Below are 27,441 nucleotides of genomic sequence, written 5' to 3' on the forward strand. Positions count from 1 at the left end.
TTGTGAGAGTGGGAGTTTAATGGGTTTATTGATAAATGATCAGCTAAATGTTCCCAGGGGAATATAAATATTGACTTTGCCGTCACGTCGATACAAGAGTGGAAAAGTTCAGTGTGTGACAGTGACATGCATAGTAAATGTCTTTTTCAGAAAAAGAAACAAAAAAGTGGAAAGACTTTTGGACCTCTTTTAATGTTTTTTTCCAAACACATTTTGTCCAAATTCAGAACTTGTTTTCCTCAGGATCTTTTTAAAAAGCAGTGTTTATGGTGTTTTTGCTCTACTTTGTTCTTTAAAACAATAAAAAAAAAAATCCATAGTGTGATTTTAAACATCTCAAATATTTACAGTGTAACAAAGTTCTGGTGGGAAGAAAGACCGAAATGTACACATTTTAACAGCCCGTACCGGGTAAAGGTGAACTAGAACTACAGTGGCCCCAACACCAGGCCTGATGGCATCTGAGTTTCTTTACATGGTTACATGATACACAAATGTCCACATACTGTATAAAAATATGCAGCAGAACTGGTTCTGTGCTGTGTGAAACCAAGTCTAACAAATCTTTACATTGCATTTCAAAATTCTACTGACCCGGCATTCAAGTAGGTGTTTATAGAAAACGTGGTAGAAAGGTTGACATGGGCGCTCTAAGGTGGTGAGAAGAAGAAGAGTGTTTTTTCTTTTTATTCAGATGGTCAGAGAGGTCGGTCCGTGTAACCATATGAATGAATTGTTTATACTTTCCAAACAAGACAATGGAGGTGATTTTGAGGGGGTGAAGGTACAAGAAGAACGATCACCTCATGGATCCTTATATCCGACTGCTCTCCTGTGTTTTTAACTTGAAGGATACACTGAAATTGCCTTGTGTGGCAAAAAACAACACATCTATCTCTGCCTTTTATATCAGAAAGAATTCACTTTCAGGTATCTTCAACGACTTAACTATGTTAACTCAAAGGACTCAAAAAAGGGAAGTCCAGGCAGCAGCGTCCTTATATGTGGAGTTACAGGGTAAAATTAAAACCACCATTATGGCAGCTTGGTTGGCGTCATGCTCATGCCTTAACTTCACAAATATAGGTATATATATATATATTTTTTTACAAATTATAAATGGCAGATGTGATTTAGACATAATGAATAGCTTTCTGGTTCAGCAACATAATACATGGAAAACTCTGAGTCCAAAAATGAGAAGATTGGTAAAGAAAACTAAACAAAGCTGGTTTTCCAATGGCAGCATGAAAAAAGTGTAAAAGAAAATTTTTGTTTTTTAAGAATAATCGTAAAGCAGCATTAAAGTCGTCCATACACACAAAAACCACTCCAAGGTGCGGTTCTACACGTTGCCAGGATAAATACAGAAAAGAGTGGGTGATACAAATTCTATAAAGGACGTATAGAAAGAGTCTGAATCATTTTTAACAATTTGTTAGGTTCTCTTGCTGCCCAGTCTCTTAAAAACACTGATAGCCCTAACATCCATCTGGGCGCCTAGAGACTCTGCTCCCGCTTCCCCTCCCTCTCCTCCTCCTCCTCCTCCTCCTCCTCCTCCTCCTCCTCCTCCTCCTCCGCCCCTGGCCCCGGTGCTGCTGCTGACCTTGGAGCTTGCTATGGTCGGCCCCTCCTGGGCCTTCGGCTTGGTGCTGGTCACCCTGTTGTCCTGTGTGTCAGCAGGAGTGGGCAACGCAGTGGCGCTCTGGTGTGTGGCAGGGAGCTTGCCCAATCTTTGAAGCACACTAACCTTAGCAAGGGGGAGGCCATTAAGGGAGGATGAGGAAGAGGAGGTGGGAGTGTCAGAGGGAGGTAGTTTGAATTTGCCTCCCAGGCGCCGCAAGGTTATTGGGGCTCGTTTTGCTACTAGCTCTTTCTTCTGGGATGGAGGAGGTCTCTTGAGGACACCAGCATATTGGAGGACGGAGCCTTCTCCGTCACTGTCGTCGTCGTCCTCATCTACATCCATGTTTCCAGCTATATTTCCTGGCCTCGGCCCGTCCTCCTCTTCATCCCCTCTACCAAGACGACTGAACACACCAGTGGGCTGCCAAACATGAGCATAATGAGCGCATGACTTCTCTTCAACCACTACAACGGGGGCTATTGCGATAAACTGACAGGCCTCACCTTGTTATTGCTTGTTGTTGTGTCTGCCTTCGATTCAGCCCCGAGTCTTGAAAACACAGAAGTGCGTTTTGAACCTTTTTGAGGAGGAGAGCAAAAGTTATTACACCGAAACGAACATATTTGCATGAAAAAAAGTAAATAAAATCATACATGAGTATTTGCAGTGCATTTTCTTTGCAAGGAATTGCCTGTCTACGGTATCTGGCTTGAGGCATGCCCTGTGGCATGTTACAATGCCCCCTCCCACACTAAATACCCTCTCTGACGGGGCACTCGTCGCAGGAATAAATAGGTATTTCTTGGCCAGTTTGCTGAGCCTTTGGTAGTTTGCTTCGTGGCACTTCCACAACTGAAGTGGATTAGTGTCTGGGTCCATGTCAGGGGACAAGAGGTAGGTTGCAAGCTCAGTTTCAATTTTGTTTTTCTTTATTGTTTCGAGCCTATCATTATCCTTCGCAGCAGATTGCAGGGCAACATACTGCTCCCACTTGGCTGCGTGCTTACGTTTAAGGTGCTGGAACAGGTAAGTTGGGGCGCTGCCGCGTCAGCTGCTGTAAACCCGAACCATTTCCATACGACTGAGGTGATGGAGAGTTTTTTAGGAAGTAAATCCTCGCTGTTTTCTGCCCACGCTTCTATGTTGATATTTTCAGAGAGCTAGTGGAGGGAGGGGAATTGAGCTGAGGGGACGGGCGCAGGGAGAGAGCACTAAACTGCCGTGATTTTTACCCAAGTTAAAAGAGAAATCGATTTTTTTTAACATCGTCCAAACAAATACTTTAGATTTCAATTTAAAATCGATCACCATCGATAAATCCCCCAGCCCTACTTATCCGACAACTGTATTTTATTATCGGAAGTATCCTGTTTATTCCCAACACCTGACTTTGACATTGTATTACATCCATACATGCACTAAGGGCGCACTCACACTGTTCATCCGTACTGTCCCCAAACAGGTTTTACGGGTAAAGCCTAGTTCCTTTGACCAGTGTGAGTGCAACTGCACCGCGCCTAGCTGCGGCCAGCTTGCCAGCCACGGACTGTTTGGGAGAGGTGGGCTTTTGTAAAGCACGTCTGCACATGTACAAGCACGAGCATCAGTCAGAGCCGCCGTAGGCCTCGTGCTCGTACACGTACACGTACGCACGTGGCCTACGGCGGCGTATAATGTATTATGTGAATTCGAAATCAGGCATGGCGCCTGGGAGCCTTAAGCCTTGCCTTAAACCCTTACTGACAGAAGTCAACCCAACATAGAGCTCAGAGTTGACAGTGTTGCATCTCTTTCCAGAGACAGAACTGCACCGGAGAACTCATGTGATGGAACAAAGAAGACGATTTTATGATTGGGTAAAAAGAAAGTGATGTGCGACAAAGGAGAAAACAAGCAGTTTGACAGAGGGAACAATTGTTAGTGTAATGGGAATTATGAGTAAAGATAGGGGATTCAATTATGACAGAAGTTAATGACGCTCAAGCAGGCAAACAATCAGCCACGAGTCAGCTGATCCCATTTTAGTATGAAACAAGTCCATGAAAACTTTCAGTACTGATTAGCTGTGGTGAGCAACAGCATTACTGGAGCGGGTTGTCGACTCGGCCACTGGGTCAGGCCTACCTTTTTTTTTGACCTGCTGGGCCAGGATGCGGCGTGTACGAGGTGTGGAGCCTTTGGGCATGTTGATGATGTACTTGCCTTCCATCTCAGCTGTCACACGTCGGCGTTTCACTGCTGGCAAACCGTTCCCCTCGTCAGCTGGTAGACTTACAACTGACAAACAAAGCGGCGGGTACACGAGGATTAAACAGAGGTACAAACAGGACAGGACTCACGGCTCCAGAGGGACAGGAAAAGGGGATTTATATGGGAAATTAAACTTTCCATGACATCTACCTGCTTTGCCACTCTTGTTTGCTTGCATGTTGGACACCGTGACTGAGAGGCGGTTGTCTGGTCGTCGAGCTGGAGTGGCTGGCGGGGAGTCACTGCTCAAAGCGTTGGCAATCATACGAGTGGCAGCTGAGACAAAAGCAGAAACAATTTTCAAGTAGTTGTGATTAGCTTGTTTCGTCTAATCTGCCAGAGGGGCTTCACAGCAGTCCTCTGAAATGAGACTTCTCTAGACACACTAAAATTAAAAGTGTTCATAGAAAAACATGTTGCAAAGAACTGAAGCAGGTCTTGTATTACCTGGAATCGGAAGCGCTGCAGTTTGTTCTGGTAACATTAAATTAGGCTGATTTGCTTATCTCCTAATGGAAACAATTACCATTTAACATGGTCTATTACGTAACACATAATGATGACATATGCAGCTAGTTAAACTATTAGGTACAGTTTCAGCCCCTTTAAAGCTATCCCTCCAAATCAATTTTACATCGTGCTGTATACGGTTAACACTAGTGTACTTGTTTAGAATCAGGTGTGTAGAATGACGCAACTGCAAATACTGAATACCAGTGGGTTTAATATTCAACACCCTTTGGCTATTTGACAAAATATAGGTTGAACTGTCCAACAATTAATTATATGTATCAATACTTGTTGCTTGTATGGCAGGGACATAATGTGGGGGGAGACTGGCTTTTAATTTAAATATTACCTAACAAGATTATATGTCCTATTTTGTGTGTTAATAACCTGATATCAGTATTCCTTCTATTGGAATATATATATATAGCATACCATTTATCTTTCACCCCTCCATTCATCATTAATAAACACAGCCACAGATGGTCAGTTAAGAGACAGTGTAAGAAAAAATAGGTGTCAAATCCATTTTCAGTAGTGCACTAGACTAGTGTACATTTTAGAAAGCAAATTGCAGGCGAGTATGCCGTTGTACAACTGTTGATACATATTTGTTCTAGCTTGGCAGATGTAATATTCAACTGAGAGATAAATAAACAAAGTAATGCCCTACGCCTTATAGGGAATAAGTTTTTTCAAAAAGGTTTTAATAAAAGAAATGCACAAATCGTCACTCATTCAATTTTGACCATGAACTTCCTTTTGTAACTAAATCCCTTTAATTCATGACAATAAAATCTGTTTTAATGATGTTCAATGTAGAAAATGAAAATGCAAATACTAACGAGTATTGGCAGTTCTTCTGAGCTCAGCTTTAACACTGGTCTGTCCTGAGGAGATGGCATCTGTGGCCATTTTGCACATGTCCTGAAGAGGGGACACACATTACAGAGGTTATGTAAACTCACAGTCTACTGCAGTGGCATTCAAAGATATCCATTCTCCATGACTGCATTCACATCAAAACTGGAGATACTATTTTGCTTGTGCATGCCTGAAGCAATGACAATACACCATCCATTTTCAACATTTCAATACTTGAGAACATGAAACTGTGAAGGCTGATCTCACCTGTCTGTGGACCTGCTTGGCATGTTTAAGGATAGCAATAATGTCGCCAATGACTGTAATGCCGAGGTCCATCATGATGTCTTTACTGAGGTCCATCAGCATGTTCTTGTGAATTCTGCAGTGACATGAAAAATTACAAAATACTGCAGGACTTCTGTTACCTTCTGGGTGAAAGAAAAACAATGTGCATTCTGGGTGAAAGATTGTTGCCCATTAGTGTCACATGTCATATTATTGCAGTCCTTCTGAACCAGAGCTTACTTGGAGAAAGTGCCACCGTTCTCATTAGCCACCACAGGATTATGTGATACGGATATAAGATTGTTTTGATGTTCACAAATTAGATTTATTCGTAAAATGTCAATTGAAACCCTTAATGAACTTATTGGATAAATGGAACTTTTCCTCTTCTTAAGAGTCTAAACTTTAAAAGGTGCAATAGGTAGTTCCTGGCCACATGCTCCAAAAAAATATGGGGCAGCATTTCACCTTGTGCAAAAACGTCATGATTTAGATGACCCTGTTTAAGACTGTGCAGTGTGACAATCAATACACCTTCCTATGTCCTCAAAAAAGTAACTGAGATACTGCGTTTAAGAGACTGTTCTAATAGACGGGTCCCCGGAGAGTCTAGCTCCATCCTGGCGGTGATTACTCGCTCAGTGAAAAGGAGGGACAAGCAGGGCGACGCAAGCCGGAGGATCCAGGCGAGGCTAAAAATAATACATCAGACTTATAAAGCACTTTTCAAAGATCTCAAAGACGTGGAATAAAGTAAAGTATAAGTAAAATTAGAATCGTTGAGTCAACTAGGGAGTAAAGAAATGGGGGTTAATTGGGGAAGTCTGAAGAGGGGGGTTCTTAGAGCTGTATTGAATGATGGCACTGTAGCATATCTAATTTGGTTAGGGAGCGAGCTCCACATGTATGGTGCAGCTACTGAAAATATCCTGCGGCCCAGGTTCGGCGTTTGGTCCTGGGGATGTGGGGGAACTGGGCACATGGACTGTATAAAAAATGAACAGCTTGCCTTGTCCATGTTAGCAGATGGGAAATGGGCCAAACTAAAAAAGTACACCTCAAATACATTTTTCGCCAAAGATGTTTTTTCTGTAAATGTAGGTAGCTTTTATCATGCTGATATGTGTTCAAATGATTATTTTTCAGAAGATATCTCTGCAACACAATACATAGAAGTATCTGACATAAGGTCATAACGGTTACTTCTCTATACTTTGTTGTTATTGAAGACTCTGGCCATATATTATACATTGCAACTTTAAGAAACCAAAAAATAAGGGAACATATTACCGATTTTAAAAGCAGCTTTAATAATTGTCTGAATTTAGTTCATTTTCCCTAAACTGTTTGTCCCCTCTAAATTTGGCCACTACTGATGAATGTACTTTGTATTGTGGGTTCTTAGACAGGATTTGGTTTCTGAATCTTAGGCCGTAACTATAGCCAGACCGATTTATCGGTCAGCTGATGATATAGGCCGCTATTGGCCATCACAGACATACCAGTATCGGCGTGCATGTTTTTCTGATATGAAAACATTTTTACAGAACATATAATCAGTTGATTGTTCTCCTCTTAAATTGGTATTGCTCTCAAAAATCTCACAATGGTCGAACCGTACTTATATCCAGAGAAGAAGGAAGAGACAAACAAATCAAACTAAACTCATCTTTCATCTTTCATGTTTCTGGTGTCAGGTTTTAACGCTATCACTTCAGAGTATTTTGTCTTTATGACTGACTTCTTAAAACTAAAACCAATCATCGGTTTTGTCGGCTGGCGTTGTTGTGTAATGGCTGTTTTTCATGTGAATCAAAAAAGCAAAATAAAAAAACCCAACAATCATCAATTTACTGCAACGACACTGCTCAGTGGATGAAAGAGACACTACCCTGCTCCTGGCGCTCTTAAGCAGGACAATTAATTGTGTTTCACGATAACAGCACAACATAGTGTGGCTAAAGTGTGCCTTATTAAGCCAATGAAAAAGGGGCATAAACTTACCTGTTGTCCACAAAGGAGACCGCATAAGTGACTGCAAGGCCGGCTGGGATCCCAGCATCTTTAAAAAACTGAATCCATTCTGAGGTGGCTTAAGAGTAAAACAAAAGACCGTTAGCAATAGTACGACAGAAAGGATTTCAAGAACACCTGACCACTGACATTTTTACAGTTAATGTAACTAGATGATGATAAGATTAAGGAAAGTGTTTCCTTAGATCTAGGGATCGACCGATATGGATATTTTAGGGCTGATGCCGATTTCATTTTTCATCAGCCTTAGCCGATGGCTGATACGGACTGCCGTTATTCTTGAGCCGATTTTACTTTTGCTCCCTCAATTTAGATCACAAAGATGATAACAAATGTAACGAGTCTCAATTTAAAAAAATTATTTAACTTAAAAAAGGCATCTCCAGCAACACGCCGCTGCCTGTGGACACCTTTCTGTAAATAATGCCGGAAAAAAATATCAGCAAACGCAGCAGCCGGCATCGGCCGATACACCTAAAAACGCAAATATCGACCAACCAATGTATCGGCCTATCACTACTCAGTTCCTGTTATTATTATTGAATGCCGTTTGATTATATATTTATATAACTAACCGCGTAGTGTCTGAAAATGTGCATCACAATCAAAAAGACCAAAGACTACATCTTCAAAGTACTTATTGACTCTGGACAACGTAATTCATAATGATATAAAACAGTGAAAGTCAGAAAATCTACACATGCAAGTAGCTGAAAACAGTAGAGGTCAGAATTTCTGTGTTGTCAAGATAAAAATAAAATATGTAAATGTACTGATACTGGTTCTCAGTGATACTATAAACTACATTAGGAGAGGAGCCTGGCACTGGTCGCCAGTGGGAGACGTAAACCTGTACAGACAGCAGCATTACACATGCTGACCACGGCCAGCTGGCGGGTATTTATAACACCAATTATGAAGCGGTGGTTGAAGTTACAGATACAGGGAGAAGGGTGGCCGACAGCTGCCAGAACAATGCTCTCTGTCCCACATGCTTTGACTGCTCCTGACTGTCTCACAGCTACAGAGACAACACTGACACGGTGGATAAAACCTCATTTAACACGTAGGCGCCTGAACATGACAGAGCCACACACCATGTCCCCATCATTAAAAAAGAACTGCTACATTATAAAGAAAGACTTAGGGAAAGCATTTAAATCTATGTATGTGTTAGTTAGCTCACGTTAGCATAAAACGATGATAATTTTGCCCACTCGGGAATTAAAATAGCCAAATAAAACCATCCCAAAATAGTTTCGTAACGTCTATTTTAATCAATGAAAGAGACATCATACATTTAAATAATATCCGTTTGTGCTAGCATGTAGCATGTAGCATTGTCTTGGCGCTATCGGCCATTTAACACATCCACGATAAATAAAACCAGTGGTAAAAGCTCAGGGCGGTGCTTTTACAGCGCCCTGCGTTGATGCCGCAGCCGTCTCTTTTAAACATTGAAGTACCGGCATGTTTAAAATGTCGCTAAGCGGTGCCGTTGGCTCGCCGGGGCCTTTGTGCTCTCACCTGTTGTCACGGACGCCATGTTTACAACAAATGTATGGTGACGTCGGTTACATCCGGACAGCTCGCTCCGCTCTCGTGACGTAGCTTCCGCCCTAGGCCACGTGTGCAGTTTTACTCATGGACGCTAGAGAGCAACACCGGAGCGCAAACTGACACAACACAGCACGAGGCACCACACCCTTTGGAAATTGTCTCTTTTTTTGTTTCACAGTCTGAAATGATAATACATTAAAAAAAAAAAAAAAAATCCAGCGTGATTAAGACATTTTATCTTACAACATTCAAGTTAATTTTTCTTTCAAAATTCCTGAAAATGAATAAAAATTTAAAAACTAGAATAGTAGTGTTGAAAAAGTGATGAGTGCCTTTAGAATAATAAACATCCTCAGGTATAACATATCACGTTCCAGATTACACGTACACTTAAAATTGTGGTGTTTTTGATTACTTCAGAATAAAATCAGCTGTTCCTTGAGGAGTCCACTCCTAGTAGTGCATGGTAACACAAATAATTCACCATGGTTGACAGATGCTTTCAAAGGAGCTCTGGGGTAAAGTTGTGGATAGACACAAGTTAAGAGAAGGATATAAATATATTTCAGAGGCTTCAACTATCCCTCTGAGTACCGTTCAGAGTATTGTTCAGAAGTGAAGGCATATGGCACCACCCAGACCTCGCCTAGATCGGGACGCCCCTCCAAACTGGATGACCAACCCAGGAAAAGATTGATCAGGGAAGCTACCAAGAGGCCCATGGTGACCTTGAAGGAGTTACAAGTCTTAATGGCAGAGGTTGGTTGATCTGTGCATGTGACAACAATTTCACAAGTTCCACATGTTTGGCAGGGTGGCAAGAAAGAAGCCTCTTCTGAAAAAATGTCCCACTGAGTCTAATAAAAAAACAAACATATTGAAGATTCTGATGCCATGTGGCGAAAGGTTATATGGTCAGATGAGATCAAAATGTAACTTTTTGGGCTGAACTCCAAGCGCTATGTTTGGCAGAAACCAAACACAGCACACCACCCAAAACACACCATCCCTACGGTGGAGCATGGTGGTCGCAGCATTATGTTGTGGGCTTGTTTCTCTTCAGCAGGAACTGGGCAGTTGGTCAGGATTGAAGGGAAAATGAATGCTGCCAAGTCCACCCAAATTGCGGCCCTCTGTTAGACACTTGAAAATGGGCAGGTGGTTCACCTTCCAGCATGACAACGGCCCAAAACACACTGCCTTAAAAACAACACAGTGGCTAAAGGGCAGGAGGGTGAATGTCCTAGAGTGGCCGAGTCAGAGCCCTGACCTGAATCCTACAGAACATCTGTGGATGGACTTGAAGAGTGCAGTCCATCACCGCTCACTACATAATGTGACTGAACTCCAACAGTTCTGCAAAGAAGAATGGGGAAATATTTCCAGTCTTGGTGCACAAAGATGTAGAGACAGATCCAAATAGACTGATGGCTGTAATTAAAGCAAAAGGTGCCTCCACAAAGGATTAAATCTGAGGACTCATCACTTTTCCAAACCTGCTATTCTGGTTTTTCATTTTTTATTCATTTTCAGAAATTTTGCAAAAAAAAAAAAAAGTCACGTGAATGTTGTAAGACAAAATGTCTTAATCACGCTGGAAAAAGCTCAATAATTTCCCCTTCTTCTACCATTGGTTGCTCGTCACTTCAGCTCCTTTTTTAAAATGTACTTCTAACTATTTTATTTTCTGTTCTTCTGTTGTATTTATCATTTTACTTTTTAATGCTATATGACTGCTTTTCAGGGTTGTTTTTTCATTTTTATGCGTTTAATGTAAAGCACTTTGAGCGGCATTTATTTTGCATGAAAGGTGCTCTATAAATAAAGTTATTATTACCTGTAAGTATCCGCTCTTTGACTACACCGTTCACACCTGCAGCGACTCATAAATGCAGACATTTACAGTTTCCTGTTTACACATCCAGAGTTGGAAGTAGCCTATCTAAGTAAAGGCGTTCATTTACTCAAGTAGCCTACTGTAGACTTTTAACATACTTACACTACACTACATTTCAGACGTAAATATTGTAGTTTTTACATTTATTTGACATGTATAGTACACTTTTAAAATTAAAAAACGTGATATTATTATAGGCCTCAATGGAATTCCAGGCAACAGCCTGCGTCCTTGTCTACGGTCCTTTCTCTCAGCTACTGTCAATCAAATACACTGCAACAGGAAATAAACTGCGACACATTTAGAATATTATGTTTACAAACTAATAACTTGTTTACAACTCTGAAATGGTCTATATGATATGATGATATGATATGACCAAATGCTCTTAGGTGAATAGTGACAAATGGAATAATACTATATCATAATAATATAACACTTTGAAAGGTCACATTCTGCATATTGAGTAGCATACCTTTTCTTTTGATACTTTAAGTACATTTTGTTGCTAATACTTCTGTATTTCTATTGAAGTGTCATTTTGAATTCAGGACTTTTACTTATAATGGAGTAGGGCATTTTTACTTTTACTAAAGTAAACTATCAAAGTACTTCTTCCACCACTGCGCATCCAGCGGATGCAGTGTGACATTCATTTGGTCCACATCATTTGTCAAACTTTCCTATTTTCTAGACAAAACAATCAATATAGAAAAAAATCTGCAGATTAAAAGATAATGAAAATAATCATTACAACATACAAACATACAGACACATGATCACTTTCCACGTCCAGGCTCACCTCCTGCAGTCTCAGCTCAAGTAACAAAGATGTTAACTGACTTTAAAAGAAAAAAATAAGTCAAATATGTCAAAGAGCGCAATTAAAAGTGAGAAACATGTACCTTATAATATGTTGTTTATTTATACAATTTCTTCACAAACTGGAAATGAATGTCATTTGGTCAAACCATCATGAAAGGAGACAGCTCACCCAGCTTTTGCAGTCTGGAAACTGAGAAAAAACCCTCTACAATGTAAACTTGTATAAGACAGCAAAAGGGGCCAAAAGCTGAAATATGAACACATAACGCAAAAAAGGCGACATGGCAAATTTGTCATACACTTTGGTCCTTTTCAAGAGTGAGAGCAAATGAAAATCAAGCAATAAAAAAATAATTTAATAGTACTTGATGTGATGTGCAGAACATTTTTAAAAATAGACACTTTGATGTAATGCACCTTCAAGAGCTAGTTCTGAAGTGATCCATGCTCCCTAACATATCTTTTCTTTCTGACAATGTCACATCCAGAACAAAGGTCCTTTGGGCCTTTCACTGCTGTAACCTCAAAATATATCAAATCATATATCCTCTATCAATTCTCCCAGAGAAGGATATATAGACTAAATGGATACAAAAAATGATGAAACATTCATTAAAGGAACGGATTAGAAAATAAGCACTGGCGTACTGAAATGGATCAACCTTTCTAGTGTCTCTGCACATCATTAATAAATGAAAAAACAATTTCCTCATGAAAATAGTTTCGAACCCAAATGTTACAATAAGTATTGAGCATAACTTTAAATCTTGTAACAAAAAACTGATAATTAAAGCAATACATCATCACACTTGACATATAGTAGCAGTCAGTTGAAGCACTGCATGGTTTGCTACATTATGTCTATCCAAGAGGATAATACGTATTGCATTTTATACCAGGGAAAATATGAAATCAGAGCGAACATGGGACTTGTTGAAAAATAGAAATACATAGCAACATTCATGTCATCATAGAAAAATAGGAAAGCTCTGGTTCAGTTAATGCTAACGTAGCTATTGTACAGTACAAGTAGGTGCAGGCAGTTTCTCTGTCTCATAGCTGGTAGCTAAATTTGTCTCCTTCTCCATCTATGTCACCTTTTCTTATTCATCAGAAACCCATTTGTGATTGTAACCTTGCAGAAAAAAATGTTGAAAGAAAATTCAGTGAAATCCTAGGCCAAGGAATTAGATGAAAAAACAAGATTCATATGTTGTGTGGTGATCTAGGGTGTAAGTATGGTGTGCAGGTACAGTAAAATGGCCCTCTGAGATCTGTTTATCACACTTAAAGATGTAGCAGGCAATTTACATTAAACCATAATGAAATCACAAAGTGATTACTGGGCTCTCGGAGCTTCAGCTGCTGGGAATTCACTGTGTTATTGGTTTCCATTCTGAATTAAATGTCCTGATGAGACGAGCAGTGCGTTCGTTTTGTCTGGAGCTTCAGCAACAATGTGCAACCTTCCATCATACAATGTGAAACTGCCTCGCCATTATAGTATAAGTAGCACCACAAAAACCTTTATACATGAGAACTTTTGAACATGTTTTATGCTTATTCTGACAGCAGAACATATTCTCATCACATTTGCATTTGGAGGAAATAAAAAGGCATCTCCAACATCTGTACAAACACAGTCCTTACTCCACATTTAAAAAGCAATATGAGGTCTGCCCATTTTCTGACCACTGAGAGCCACATTTGAACACAAATTTATACCATTAATATATAGCCATTGTTTTTTAATTAACATGTTTATTTATTGAAAATAAAGCTTCTTATCCAGCAAATACAATCACAGGGAATGTTAATCTCAATTAGACAACATATTTGCTTGAGTACAATAATGGATATTCACATGATAACATTCAGATCGATGCTTAAATGGCGGTTATTCTTCAAACACGTGTCAGTTAAGAGATAGCACTGTTATTGAGTGATATGTTTATATTGGACAGAAAGTAATGAAATACTTTGTCCTTAAATGAAACAGTTTAGTCATTATGTTGTCATCGTAACACTTTTAATTATGTGTAATGATGTTCTCTTTTCCTCAATTTGTGTCTGCTAAGGGTCAAGTGGCATTATGGTCAGTAGCTTTGGGACAGACCTCACAGAGAAAAACAAACAAACAAAACAAAGGCGTCACCACAACCTTCTAACATCATTATTATAAACATACATTTCATGTAACTTGTATAGTGCTTTATATTGTTTATAAAACATAAATACACACTGATAGAGGCAGTGACATCGTGCTTCATGGTGAGGGACAGGGCAGTACTTTAAATTTATTATAGTTTTCTTTGTTCCTTTAGAAAAATATTCATTTTAAAACTAAACCTCAGTAACATTTTATCTTGTTCTTCATTGACAAAAATATCCCATTTAGATCTGCAGACATTCATATTTTACAATCATGGTACATACACTTATATATATACATGTTACCTGTATATATGTATATGCATATAGATTTATAATTAGATTTTTTTTGTAGTGCACAACATGCCTCCAAAGTTGCCAAATGAAAATACATTAAAAAAATAATGAAACAATAGTTACAATGCAATAATAATAGTAACAGTTATGAGAAAATCACCAGATTAAAAAAACATAACAAAACAAGAACGGGCAACAGTACAAGTGAAAGCAGAGGTCAATGCAAAACAATCACACACAAAGAAACAAACACACGAACATAAACATTAAAATATATAACAATCCTCACTCAAACACACAGGAAAAACAAATTGTACAAATTCACAGGCAAAGACGACTCCAAGACGTCAGCCCTCATGGTCTCCCCCTTTGTTTCTTGCGTTGTGCTCACGCGCCACATCAACCTCAATAAAGAAAGAAATAAACGGGCCAGGTGCCTCAGAGTTGACGCACTCACAATAAACGCACCCCCACCTCGTCTCCGCTGAGAGAACGAGAGGGGTACAGAGACCACTGAGCCCAAATGTTTAGAGGTTGTCTGAATCACTACAAAAAAACATCTCTCCTCTAAATAAAGGCAACGGTTCACATCTGATCGAGTCTGTACAAAACACAGAGTTGGTGCGTTACAACAAAAAACGTCTGTATCTTCAGTTCAGAGACTTGCAAGTGATGGTGTGAATATACGCATGTAGGCCCGGAGTGATGACGCTATGTGGTATGGAGGTGTTTTTTTTTACCGAGGCCACCCTACCACACAGTTGGCAAGAGCAAGATTGTTTTTCTTTCTTTCCTTTTTTTTTTTTGCTTTGTTTTTTTTTCTGCGTATTCAACATTTGGTTCCAAAAATGGATGGTTATAACGGGAGTCGTCCTCTTTATCCGTGACCTCTCTGTTTGAGTCTGTCGAGCTTGGTTGCACTTCCCTCCTTCCTCCCTTCCTGCTTAACCTCTCTCCATCCTCACTTTAACTGGTCACACAACATAAGACGTGTTTAATCCTCATTGCGAGAACGTTGAAAATGGCTCAGCAGAAGACAGTGGCGTCCGTCTTGCATTTTGCATTAATCAATTATGTGACTATGTGCGTGTGTGAAAGTATTAAGCTGTTGTTCACTGCAAGGATCTGCTTTGAGCAATGTGGATCTTCCATATGGAAGGGGGGGTGGGGGGGGGTCCATGTCCTTGTATGACAGGGTGCGATAGGGTGTGTTAGTTGGGCCGTCATTCACTCAAGGTCCCAAGGGCTGGAGGGGGTCTTCGGGCTCTCGGGGGTCGAAGGGGTCGAAGACTTCAGAGAGAGAGAGGGAGAAACACAGAAGAGACAGAAGAGGAGAAACAGATGGGCAGAGATGGGTTGCATGGCAGGTACGCAGACGGCAGAAGATTTTTAATCTTTTTTTTTAAACGAGAGAAGAAAGCACAAGATTTAGCCGAGGCTGTGATACTCAGATCGCCAACTTGCCAAGTCCAAGCAGCAAATGAAGAAGCAGAGGGAGGTCTAGCGGATGAAGGGTTAGAGGTGAGTGAGAAATCAGCAGTCTGTCTCCCGCAAGAAAAGACCCTGAACAAAGTGTCCTCTTACTCTATTTCAGATTTGCACAAATACATTCAGCGAGAGGAAGAAGGGAGAAAAGGATGGCAAAGGATGAGAGCAAGAGCACTGGAAAAGTCAACCGGCAGAGGGAACTAGGTGGGGGCACTGGTGCTTGTTGGAGTGTACAGTGAGTTTGCGGTATTTTATTTAATGTACTGTAAAGGTTGAAGATTGAGAAATGTTCCTTGTGAAATAATGTGTTGATTCAGAGCATTTAAGACTTGCAACTTGGGACATGATTTTGTGATTCAGTTTTTATTCACTTTATCTTGTCCAGTTGCAGGTACTCTGATAATACAAAACGATAGATCTAATTCATGTGCAACTATTTGTATGGCTCTTGATTTGAATGCATGAATGTGTAAACTTTAACCCAATCAGAAACAAATGATTGGTCGTTTTTTTTCTCAATCTGTGAGACTGAAAGGTACACTGCATTGACTTGCCTCCGCCTCTACTTCCAGCGAGCATAATGCATGTGCTTGTTGATATGTGTGTGTGTGTGTCTGTCGGTCAGTCAGAGCGCCAGCAGCGAAGGCGAGTTCAGGGAATCAGATGACTGCTCGCTACTGCTGTTCCGCTGGTTGGCACTGACCCCGCAGGCTCCCTCTGGGTAGGTGAACACAAATGAAGATGTGTATGAGGTGTTGTAGCTGCCAATAGCCGCATCGTCATGGTTACCACCACCACCACCACCACCACTGTCGATGGCCATGAGGCACGGCCCGCCTGGTGCCGGCTCACTTGAGCCATACAAAGAACTAGAAAACTCTACCTCCTGCATTATCCCTGGCTGAGGCTGCGGCTGGACTTGCTGCTGAACCGGAGGCTGGGACTGTGAGGAGGCCGGATGGGCTGTGTAGGCAGGAGGCAGATAGAAAGAGTCTTCTTTCACAGCCAAGCCCACAATGGAGACAGGAGGTTGTAAGGTCTGGAGAGGGAGCTGGGGCTGGATTGGAGGGAGCTGCGCTGAGCTGTGCTGAGATGGGTCCTGGTACTGGATCTTACAGCTCGGCTGGTGGGCCACCAGGACAAACTCCAGACGCTCCTTCTCCTTCTGCAGCTCAGAGATCTCGGCCTCCAGCTCTGCCTTCTCCTCCTCCAGTATGTCCGTCTCCTGTGGACAGGTACAGAGAATGAAAGAAACAGGGACAGGGGGACAGACAAAGGTGGGTGGAATGGGTAGAGGAGGGAAAAAGATGTGCAGCAGAAAGAGAGAGGATATGAGTGTTAGCCAAAACATATAATACTTCAGAGTTTGTGTAGGTGGATGTATCCATAAAAGCAGAGGAACCTTCCTTACCTGCGGTTAAATACGTAAGGTGGCTTACGCAAGAGGCCGTTAATTAGACCATAAATACTGTAGGTACAGTCGTTTGTCTTGGGGACTATAATTGTCTTTACCACAGCTAAACACCACATTACCAAAAAACATAATCTGTTTTATACACACATGTACACATTTATTCATACACTCTGCAGAGCTGTATGGGAGGTAATGTAAAGTACATAATTATGATCATTACTCATTCTGGAGGATATAACAAGGCCAAGCTCACCGACTGCAGTCTGTCTGTGAGTTCTCGTCGGCGGTTTCTACATTTGGCGGCAGCCAACTTGTTTCTCTCTCGCCGAACACGCCTCTTTTCTTCCTCCTCAGGTGTTAGCTAGGATGAAGAGGAAAAAAGATAAAACGGATTAGAATTAAAAGTACTTGAAAATGTTGAAAATGTTGAAAATGTACTCATAGTGTTCAAGCAGCAGTGGTGGGCAGATTCGATGGGCAGTCACGTTGACCATATGGTTGTCTTGAGAGCAAATGTGCCCTTTTCTTAAGAAAAATGTAAAAATTTTCCTCACACTTTGGGTATATTGTTTATCCTCCTCCCACACAGACCCCTATATATATCCCTATATATATATATATATCTATATATATATATATATATATATATGTATATATTGTGTCCCTTCCCTGTCTGGCAGGTTTTGTGCATATGAGAAGGGCCTACAGACAGGGAGGTTACAAGTCAAGTCACAATATCACAAATCCCTGTCTTTTGACCCTCGATTGGGAAAAGGAAAAACATGTGTCCCTGAAAGCATTGGTGCACACCACTGCCTAACAGCACAGTGCACAGTATTTGGATTTGATTCTTTTGGCGCCCATGTAAACAATGTACCTTCACTGCATGTGTAGCATGTCAACAAACAAACGGTTCAAGCACACACACTTACTAACACACCAACATCTCCATCCTCACTCACAGACTCCTCTCGTGTACGGCGACTGCGGGTTCTGGACTGGCGGATTGGGCCCGGAGCTGGGCCTGGAGTCTCTGAACTTGGAGGGGTGAATGCAGACCCTGAGGAATAACTGGGGCCTGGCATATCATATGGGTCAACCAGTGACACTGGCTGGGTCATGGTTGTGGACCCAGTGGACCCACTCTGCCCAGAGGCCTGGGACGAGACGATGGTTGGCTGTACCATCCACTGCAGATCCTGACTGGTGGTGATGGCCGTGACGGTGGGCACGAATGAACTTGGCATCTCCCCTCCGACACTGGCCCCTGGCCCGCTGCCCACAATGCTCAAGCCAGCTCCTGCTGACACACACTCCTGAGCAGGGGACATGGACAAATAGAGTTTTACACATCATGTTAAGCCACTGTAGATCAGTAAACACATTAAAACAGCAAATACAGGCAGGAACGAGCTCAGACCAGCTGCTCTGTAGGCTAAACATGACCTCTACAACAAAGTGATGCCATCAAGGATCTATTATTATTATTAAAAATGTTATAGATATCCTATTTCAAATGGTAAATTTCTTATTTAAAAAGGAATACGTATTGCAAATTCTAGATAGGCTACTGTTAATGCCATGACAAGTGTTTTTAAAAGCTATGAACAATATCCTTAGAATTTGACATCTGAAGCATATCATGGTTCATGTTTAAAACTTATATTTTAACTGGATAAAAGTGTGATAGAGCTTAAGAAAAGTAGCCAATTGGAGCAATATAGAATATGATTTCAAAATAAGAAGAGGAAAATATTAGAATAAGGGTCGTATGGGTGCAGGGAAAATGGCTGTAGGCTGTGAATCTTGAACTCATAGCTTTGAATCTGTGCTGTCACAACTTTTTTCTTCGTCGTCATTTTATAAATAGGCTACACCGAGTCTTATTTTAGGCCCTCGGAGGACACCGTCGACTTTTATTACCGCTCGTTTAAAAGCCTGATAAGACATTGGGGCGGACGGCTCTGAAAGCGTCCGCCTCGACCAATCGTCTCTCTCCTAGAGCATCTCCCCCTCCTTCTTCCTCCTCCCCCGTCACACCCCCGGTGTTCCCCTTGGCAACGCGACGTAGCACTCCAAAATAGAACAAGCATGTACGTCACGGCGAGAGGAGAGCAGAGCGCGTGGAAGGAGAGAAGCGGAGAGGGGCGGGGCCTCGGCGCCTACGTCACCCCTCTCTGCGGCGTGCTGTAAACGGAGCATGTTGTCAGAGCCCGAGGGCTGCTACCGGGGTTACTACAAGCAACAGACAGAGGTAACCTACGCTTATGTGAACCCGTTAATATAGGCCTGCTTAGAGACTATTTCTGTCTGAACACTGGAGGAACAGAACAAGCATCCAAGTACAAATAAAAAAAGAGTCAAAACTAGATACGGATAGAATACGACCAGTGCTTTGTATAGGCTGAGCTACGCCTATGGCCTATACATGATATCTGGTATATCCTTATATATAACAAGCTACTGTTTAGATTGTTTATGCCATGATGTCATACAAAAATATCCTATATATACAAAAACATAAAGGCTTATAGTTAGAATAAGCCCTTTAAATAGGCTCTGAATATTTAAAAACAAACAAAAAAAAACATATAGGGAATTCCATTACAAAGTGCATTTCTATATCTCAAACGTAGGCTAAATGTGACAACATGCAGGGTTTATTTATATGGAAACATTTTAGCAAAAGCACATGCAGCCTAAAATACGGATTTATGAATAAATAAGCAACACAACAGCTGTCACGGATTAAGAGTTTAGGCTACGTGCATTATTTTGAAGGGTCTCTAAACTCACCTGCTGTGGAGCACTGGTGGTCGGCGGGCTTCCGAAGGAGTCCACCGAGGAAAGGTACTGGGACTCTATAGATGGAGAGGAGCTTCCACGGGATCCGCTGTCTGGGTCACCGGGGAACCCTTGGTACATTTCCCCGGAGGGACCGAGAGAGAAGGAGACCCCCGCAGTTACCAGAGAGAGTGCGAGGTCACCTGCAACGGCCGGGCAGCGACACACACAAGAAGATTACTACAGTAGCCTATAGGAGAGAATGACTGATGTTATAGACAGTGCAGTTAAACCAAACCCAACCAGACTCATTGATAATGGTGAAAAGAGTATTCTCTGGTATCATCCTAGCTTACATCCATCGTCCAGCAGGGGACAGAGTTATTTTTTGAAAGCATCTCATATTATGCAGCGGTGGACAGATGTTTCTGACCTACTTTTTAAACTGTGGTTTGCAGTAACACAGTCTAGCCTTTATGCTACTGTAGTGTAAACAAGGATTGACTTACCGTTGCTGATCTTTTTGCTATTCCCCTGTGAGATGCTCTTGGTGTCTTTCCAAAAAAGTTGCATGAAGAAGCTTAATCCAGTTCCCCCGCGTTTACGGGGAAAGCGTCCCAAGTAAATCTGTTAAGAAGTCCTCTAGCTTTAAATCCTCGGAGCGCTCTCGTGTATCCGCTCGTCAAATATGCGATTATAGATCCATAAAGTCCGCTCAAAGTACGCCGGAGGACGTGAGCTAATATTACGGTGCACAGTAGCAGATCTGCTCTTATGAATGAATCCATCCTCCGCGAGTACAACCAAGGCATTTCTAGAGCTAAGTCCCGCCTCGGAGTTCCGCTGACGTACATGCCCATATTTGTCCTTTATGTTGTGTTTGGTATCCTTGGTGACGTTGAGGGAATCCCTCTCCCACTGAAATGGACCAGAAGCTCACCTCGCCGACGGATAATAATAGATGTTTTTTAATACTATCACAGGCACGAGATATTTCTCACCGTCTGACAATTTCTGAGAGGAAATTTTAAGAAACTTCTGGGTGATAAATATGGAAAATATCTATTTAGGACCATTTATGCGTCTATCTAGAGTGGAACATTTTTGGCTACGTCAAGAAAAGACATAATAGCTATAATAACAGGCATTTTCTTTTACTGTTTGCGGTATCAATTAGGGAGAATTAATGAGTTAATTTAGTAGCTGATATATGCCTATACATATATCGACTTTAACATTAGTTTTTAGGTAGACAGAAAACACGAGTTTATATAATGTAGCATAATTTAGGTCTTGATTACAACTTGGAAAATCTCAGGAGATATAAGCCTATATTTAGGCCTATATAATGTCTTATTTATGCAACAGTCATAAATCTGTCACTCGGGGAGGGAATCCCGCCGGCCACGCTGAAGGGAAATCCTGCTGTAAAGTCTCTCAGGACACGCCCTGGGGAGTCCTTTGAGCCCGAGAGCTTAGCGTCTAATGGGAGGGGAAGCCTCCTTTCATGTGCGTCTGAACACCTCAGAAACATGAAGTCAGGCAAGTTGCCAATGGATCTCCCCGCAGGTTGAAAAATAAATAAATAAATGACGATATATAAGAATTATAAACAAATAAATAAACAAATAGGCATTCCAGAGGATCCTAATCTTTCAATTAGACTCAATGTTACGGCCTATGGATTTGAGCAAGACTCTGTGTCATAGAGCAGCAACAGCAGCCTCAGTCCACCCAATAAAAAACATCAATTGGTAAACAACAGTGAAATTCTGTCATGGACAGTGGGCAGCAATGACGGAAATCGGCGCCTGTCATTGCAAACATCACACGGCCGGGTACAAAATGATTCATTATTATAGCCTACATGAGGACCATGAGGATCACACCAGTGTGGGAATGTGGCAGGTGGGAGGTTAGCTTTGGTGGGGGGGCATACTTGCGGGAAGACTGGGTGGCAAATCACGAATGTAGAGCTACAATACAAAGCCTACGTTTTATGTTTTTTTTTTTTTTGTTGTGCTGATGTGAAGGGCTACAGCCGACATGTGAAAAGGCGTGTGCAAAAAGGGAAGAGTTAGGGATAACAAGTTATTAGTCAGCGCGGCATCAACGTCAGAGGATCCACGGAGGACGCTGTGTCCCGTCCGCGCTGCCGTTACCGGTGCTGTGAGTGCTGCTGAACCGGGATGACTAACTCGTTCGATGTAAGTTCAGGATGGGGAATTATTGAGGTGAACAGCTGATAACGCAGGCGAACAGCCCACATTCACGGGGAAACAAACGACAGGACATGACGGAGTGAGGGCAAGAAATCACATTTACTACTCACTTATAACCTACCGCCTTTTTGTTAGGTACGTATGCTGATACATATACAAACACACTCCACTGTGATACGTTAACTCATTTTAATACTGTTCAAATGATCACAAACAGCCAGTATTACCACGTAAACATGAGCTATTTAGGCTAAAACAACTACTAACCGGGACCATGTGCTATCCACGGGTCTGCTGCATGTGTGTAGCGTTCTGTCGCCATGGATACGCCGTTGCCTCTGACGCAAGGACGTATAAATTTGGTCTTTTTTGTTATGCCGCCTAGCAACCGGTTTCCGTGGTAACCGGCTCTGAGTGACAGACAGCAGCACCACAATGGCTTCCGGATTCTTTCTGTGCAGGGAACAGCAGCAGACCTGAGTAGGCAAAACTAGAGCGACCGTGTTTACTGTTTTAGCACAGTTTTAACTTCAAAGGACTGTTGCTTTTCGTGCTGTAGCGTCTGGACACTTACAAGGGGAGTTACGCTTATGTTGTTAGCGTTTACTAAACTCGTATTTGTCCCGTGTCAGGTCTGTAGACCAAAATGCACATTATTCGCACGCTTAGCAACGCACAATACACACCTAAATGCATCTTGTTGTTACTCCTTAGTGCATTTGTAGGTAACAAGTCAAGCTGACTATGTTTTCAGGCTGTTTTAATTGAATGTACCTGTAGTTCAATTTTGTGGAAAAGATGGGCCGTAATTATCTTTTAAATTAGATGTTTATGTTGCTCAGCCATCTTGATTTGCATTGAATTGAATTTGCTATCTTCAAAATACACTCTCCACTCACTCAGTAGTATAAAAACCAAACCAGGCCCAGGAGTTTTGCTGAGTAGGCTACTTTGTTGAAACAGTATTACAGCTTGTTGAAGTGTTTATGTCTCTTCATAGTGTGTGTAAACTATGCCTGAATCACCCACCATGACTACATTTAGAGTGTGGTGAGTTTAACTGAGACTGCAATCCTCCCTCTGAACTCTTTTGTTCCTCGAGAGTTTGTTTGTGTACAACTTGTGGTGATCTAAACTCCAGCTAGGCAAGGTTAAAAAATAGATGCAGTATTGTCCAATGCTCCCGAAGTGCTTTGTTTTGCTTGCCCCTGTCTCTTAGCGTATTTTCGGGAAGTCACTAACTTGCACTGTGCTCATGAGGCCAGCCCCTGTTTCCTTTTGGAAGGCGGGCCATGTTTGCCCTGTCTTCCTGCCCAAAATATTTGTTGCCAGGCAACGGTTAGGCCTGTCCCACTACAGAGTCCTGTTGTTTACACCCCTTCTGGCTCTGTATCCCAACAACATTGCAAAAGTCTCACAGGCTTTCCCCACCTCCCTGAGAGAAATTTGATCGGCCTTTTCTCTCCAGCCAACCAAAATGTCTCATACCCTCATACCATAGTTTTCTCTCGGTTTCCTTCAGTCTTTGTCTGCTGTATTCACTCAGAGCCGTCCTTACTCAGCCATTCTGAGCCACAAAACTGAAACTGAAGCTATGACTGTTTACGGAGAAGCTATGCTTGACTTGACTTCCAGGTCTGCCTTTGGCTTAAAGTCCCAGGAGCTTTTTATTACATGATCTGTCAGGTGGGGTCTGCCCCCGTAACTGTTTAATACACATCTATTCTCGTCTAAATCCTGTAATTCTTTCTTGGCAAAGTCGAAGGCCTTCCTGCGTGCCTATGTAAACATGGCTTTTGTATACTGTATTAACTGAACTGCTTGAGTTGAAATTAAAAAAAAGTGGAGCTCTGAGTTTATTAATATTTCAGTTCAGACTGAACCATAAACTTTTGAACTTGGGACATGTTCATTTCTGTTGCAGCAAAGTGCCTTTGTTTTGAATGTTTTTAAAAAACATTCTAATTTTAAGCATTTTTGTGATCCAGGTGATAAAAGTCATGAAAGTGACTTTGAATTACAAGTCAAACAGACATTTGATGCTTAAATGCATCACATTTACAACTTAATTACTTACCTCCAATTAGAGAATACTCTTCTTTTTTTTTTCAAACTGTGTCGACGACGTTTGTGTGTGTGTGTGTGTGTGTGTGTGTGTGTGTGTGTGTGTGTGTGTGTGTGTGTGTGTGTGTGTGTGTGTGTGTGTGTGTGTGTGTGTGTGTGTGTGTGTGTGTGTGTGTGTGTGTTGCGTGTGTGTGTGTGTGTGTGTGTGTGTGTTTTGTTTTGGACTTTAAGGGGCTTGTGTTATTTTGTACCCCCTCGTGTAATTGTCTCATATACTTGCCTGTATAGTCTTTGAGAAAGCAGGAATAGAAAAAGATATGACTCAGATGCCCTCTATGTCCCTTATCTTATGAGGGATAAATGAAAAAGTTCAAACAATTGTACACGACCTTTCATTACAGAGAGAGCACAGTTTCTCCAACTTTTTGTCTCATAGTTGACAATGTGTTTTGTAGTTACGCAAAATAACTAAATAATTGGGCCAAATAACAAGCAAGCTTTGATATTAACCTCCACCTTCTTCTGATGCCCTGTAGCATTTGCGTTCGTTGTTCAGACAGACAGGGTGAATTAGTTTTGTTCCAGTTAAGAGGAGGAGAAGTTGTTCTATCCATTCATTTTCTGGTGCCCATCTTTTCACATTTAACACTACACCATATACACTAAGCAGAATACTTTCGAAGGCAGGTGTTTTTGGGGCATCCTGGTCAGATGCCACATCATTTCAGTTGTCTCCTTTTAATACAAAAGTGCAGTTTCCACTCATTTAACGTATTTAATCAAGGAGTCTGTCTCACTGAGATTAACATCTCTTTTTCAATAGACCTGAGAACAAGAAACATCCTGAAGACAACCTTCATCCAAAAACAACACGCATAAGAACAGACAGCCGATAATCGAGCAACAGAGTAAATGAAAACAGATACAAGAGTCTTAAAAGACTTCAAAGAGCAAAGCGATCTCTGGAGCAGTTTGCAGTGCATCCCATGTATAAGGTGCATACATAGTACCTGAAAACCAATTCTGCCATTCTTCATTATGGTTCACATACATATAACATTTGCCGTGACTTTAAGTGCAGCAGGGAGCTACTTCCACATTACTTGTGCACTTTTTGAACACAAGCCCATAACACTTTCTCAAATAGGCAGCGACCTATAAAGTTGATTTTCTGCAGCATTCACAGCTTTTGCTTTAGTTATATGGGGATCACCCTGAAGCAACATGGCCATCACCCCTTACAGATCGTCCTCACCATAGACTGTATAGAACAGTAGCCTTGTGAGACCACCCTGATCTCGCGAGCTCCATTGTATTTTAAACGCAGATCAGTCTGGTATTGTGCAACAGAAAAAATTTGAAGCCGTTTGCCAAGCGATCGTCCACTCAGCGTTGGTTTTGCGTCGAGTTTGAGTGTGATGAAACGCATGCAAATTCGACCTGATCTAGGCACATTTTCAGACAGCGTTAGCCTTAATTCTGTTAGCCGCTCGCAAAAACAATTTTTTATCTCTTGGATCCTTTTTGAAATATGGTGATATTGTGCTTTTTATCCGTAAATACATGTTACACAAACGGCATGTTTTTTACTTCCTGAGCTTTGCCTTGACGCTCTGTTCGTACGTCATACGCTTTGTTGATCTGATTGCTTGATTTGGCCAAAGAGACAGATGGTTTATCCATTCAGCAACCAGTATTGTTGCTCCTTCCCAGAATAATCTCCAAACAAGAGTTCCCAGATCCCAAAAAATGACCTTATTTGTCGATTGTGCAAGCGACTTATATTGACCCTTATTTACCCATAGTAGGTGGTAAGTTGCAATCCCTAGTGGCCATGGTAATAATTGTTGAAGCAAACAAGGAAGTAAGATGACGTACTGAAGCCCCGAATTTGTGTCCCATGTGAGGTTTTTTAACTTAACCAATTTTCGTCTATCACGTCATAATGTCCATGACTCATTTTTAGCCAATCCATGATCGTTTTGTAACCCTAACCAAGTGTTTTCTTTGCCTAAACCTAACCACATATTTTCGTTGCCTAAATGTAAGTAGTTTTTCTTTCACATTAAATCGTCACAAAACAACGCAATCACGCTTCAAACTGCCACCGTGCAACCGTTTCACAGCGTTAATTTGGAGTCACTGACAATCGCCCTATTCTTTTCGTTAAGTTTTAGGACGTGTGGCCTCTTAGCTACAAAGGACCCCTCAGTAGACAGTCAAGACCACAAAGCCTCATGTTGACTGAAAAGGAAAATTCTCATGACCCTTTCTCTATGTGAAGAGCCGGTTACATTATTTACACTTGTGACTTTCCAGTTTTACTTGTTCTCTGCTTCAGCAAACAGCTCCCTTGCAGCTTGCTTTTGTCGTGTTTACGTTAATGCGCTTGTGTTTATACGGTGAAATCCTTTCGGCTCTTGGGTTAAATAACGAGCTTGCGTGTTTATAGGAACCCACACAGCGCACACACGCACAGCAAACATTTACAGTGATCTGTGGAAAAGGTAAAACATTCGACTGCGTATGCGTCATATCTTTGGTGGTGAGCTCTTCTGAGACAAAGATGTTCTCACGTCATCTTGTTTCACTCAGCAGAGGGGTATCAGACCTCTTACACTAATTTCCCAGTGTTCAACAGGTGAGCGAGGCTGCGGTGACACCGTGGCAGGGCCCTTGACAGTAGCCTACTTAATGATGTAGCACAACTTAAAAAGATGCTTGACAGCTTTGTGTGTAAGTGAGGTTATTGTACAATAGTAGAACATTAGGATGAAGTACTTTGGTTTGTTTAGTATCAACCTAAACCCATTGGTGTGCAAGCACAAGTAGGATAATATACTTTTAGTGTTTGTGCTGTAATATGTGGCAATACCTCTAAATAACCATCTCTGCACAGCGTCAGAACAAGTGGCTTTCTTTCTTTCTTTTTTTGAAAGTGCAGCCAGAAACGTCAGCATTGAGGTGCAGAAAGCCGAGCGGATTGGCTCTATTGTATCATGCACTGCATGGGAGTCGGATGCCTAAAGTTAAATGCAATCAGTGGGCTTCAGTATTCCACAGTTCTCTGTGAGTCAGACAGAAGCAGCGCGTCAATCCTAGCCTACTTTGAACAGGCTCGCTGCCAGTCAGAGAGGCAAAGTGCCAGAGAGAGGGAGGGACACGAGCA

The 27,441-nt window shown here is 41.6% G+C and overlaps 2 protein-coding genes across 3 annotated transcripts; both read right to left on the reverse strand.

Annotated features, from left to right (window-relative positions):
- Positions 1–173: 173 nt before the first annotated feature.
- cUnh19orf47 (chromosome Un C19orf47 homolog) lies at positions 174–9,116 on the reverse strand (the record flags this gene model as incomplete). Its single annotated transcript, XM_083914220.1, has 8 exons — positions 174–2,047; positions 2,131–2,204; positions 3,752–3,904; positions 4,028–4,153; positions 5,230–5,311; positions 5,516–5,630; positions 7,541–7,628; positions 9,098–9,116. 8 exons carry the CDS (start codon positions 9,114–9,116, stop codon positions 1,439–1,441), a joined length of 1,266 nt encoding a protein of 421 aa, XP_083770346.1. The 3' UTR covers positions 174–1,438.
- Positions 9,117–13,293: 4,177 nt separating this feature from the next.
- Positions 13,294–20,652, reverse strand: fosb (FBJ murine osteosarcoma viral oncogene homolog B). 2 transcript variants are annotated; one of them, XM_083914499.1, is made up of 5 exons: positions 20,496–20,652; positions 19,999–20,189; positions 18,135–18,518; positions 17,456–17,563; positions 13,294–17,013 (listed from the first exon to the last, which is right to left on the reverse strand). In XM_083914499.1, exons 1-5 carry the CDS (start codon positions 20,557–20,559, stop codon positions 16,414–16,416), a joined length of 1,347 nt encoding a protein of 448 aa, XP_083770625.1. In that variant the 5' UTR covers positions 20,560–20,652; the 3' UTR covers positions 13,294–16,413. The 2 variants fall into 2 exon arrangements, with proteins under 2 accessions (XP_083770625.1, XP_083770626.1); XM_083914500.1 differs by having other exon boundaries at positions 19,999–20,236; positions 20,496–20,634.
- Positions 20,653–27,441: the final 6,789 nt, after the last annotated feature.

The sequence above is a fragment of the Echiichthys vipera genome (genome assembly GCF_963691815.1).
Source record: "Echiichthys vipera genome assembly, chromosome: 5".
NCBI classification, from domain to species: Eukaryota; Metazoa; Chordata; class Actinopteri; order Perciformes; family Trachinidae; genus Echiichthys; species Echiichthys vipera.

What these genes read in the sequence shown, in the direction of transcription:
- fosb (XM_083914499.1), bottom strand. Translation starts at nt 20,559, where the DNA reads ATGCAACTTTTTTGGAAAGACACCAAGAGCATCTCACAGGGGAATAGC. An exon ending in TAGCAAAAAGATCAGCAACG is followed by an intron (nt 20,190 to 20,495) that starts GTAAGTCAATCC and finishes CGGCCGTTGCAG; the next exon opens with GTGACCTCGCACTCTCTCTG. An exon ending in TCACAGACAGACTGCAGTCG is followed by an intron (nt 17,014 to 17,455) that starts GTGAGCTTGGCC and finishes ACCTGTCCACAG; the next exon opens with GAGACGGACATACTGGAGGA.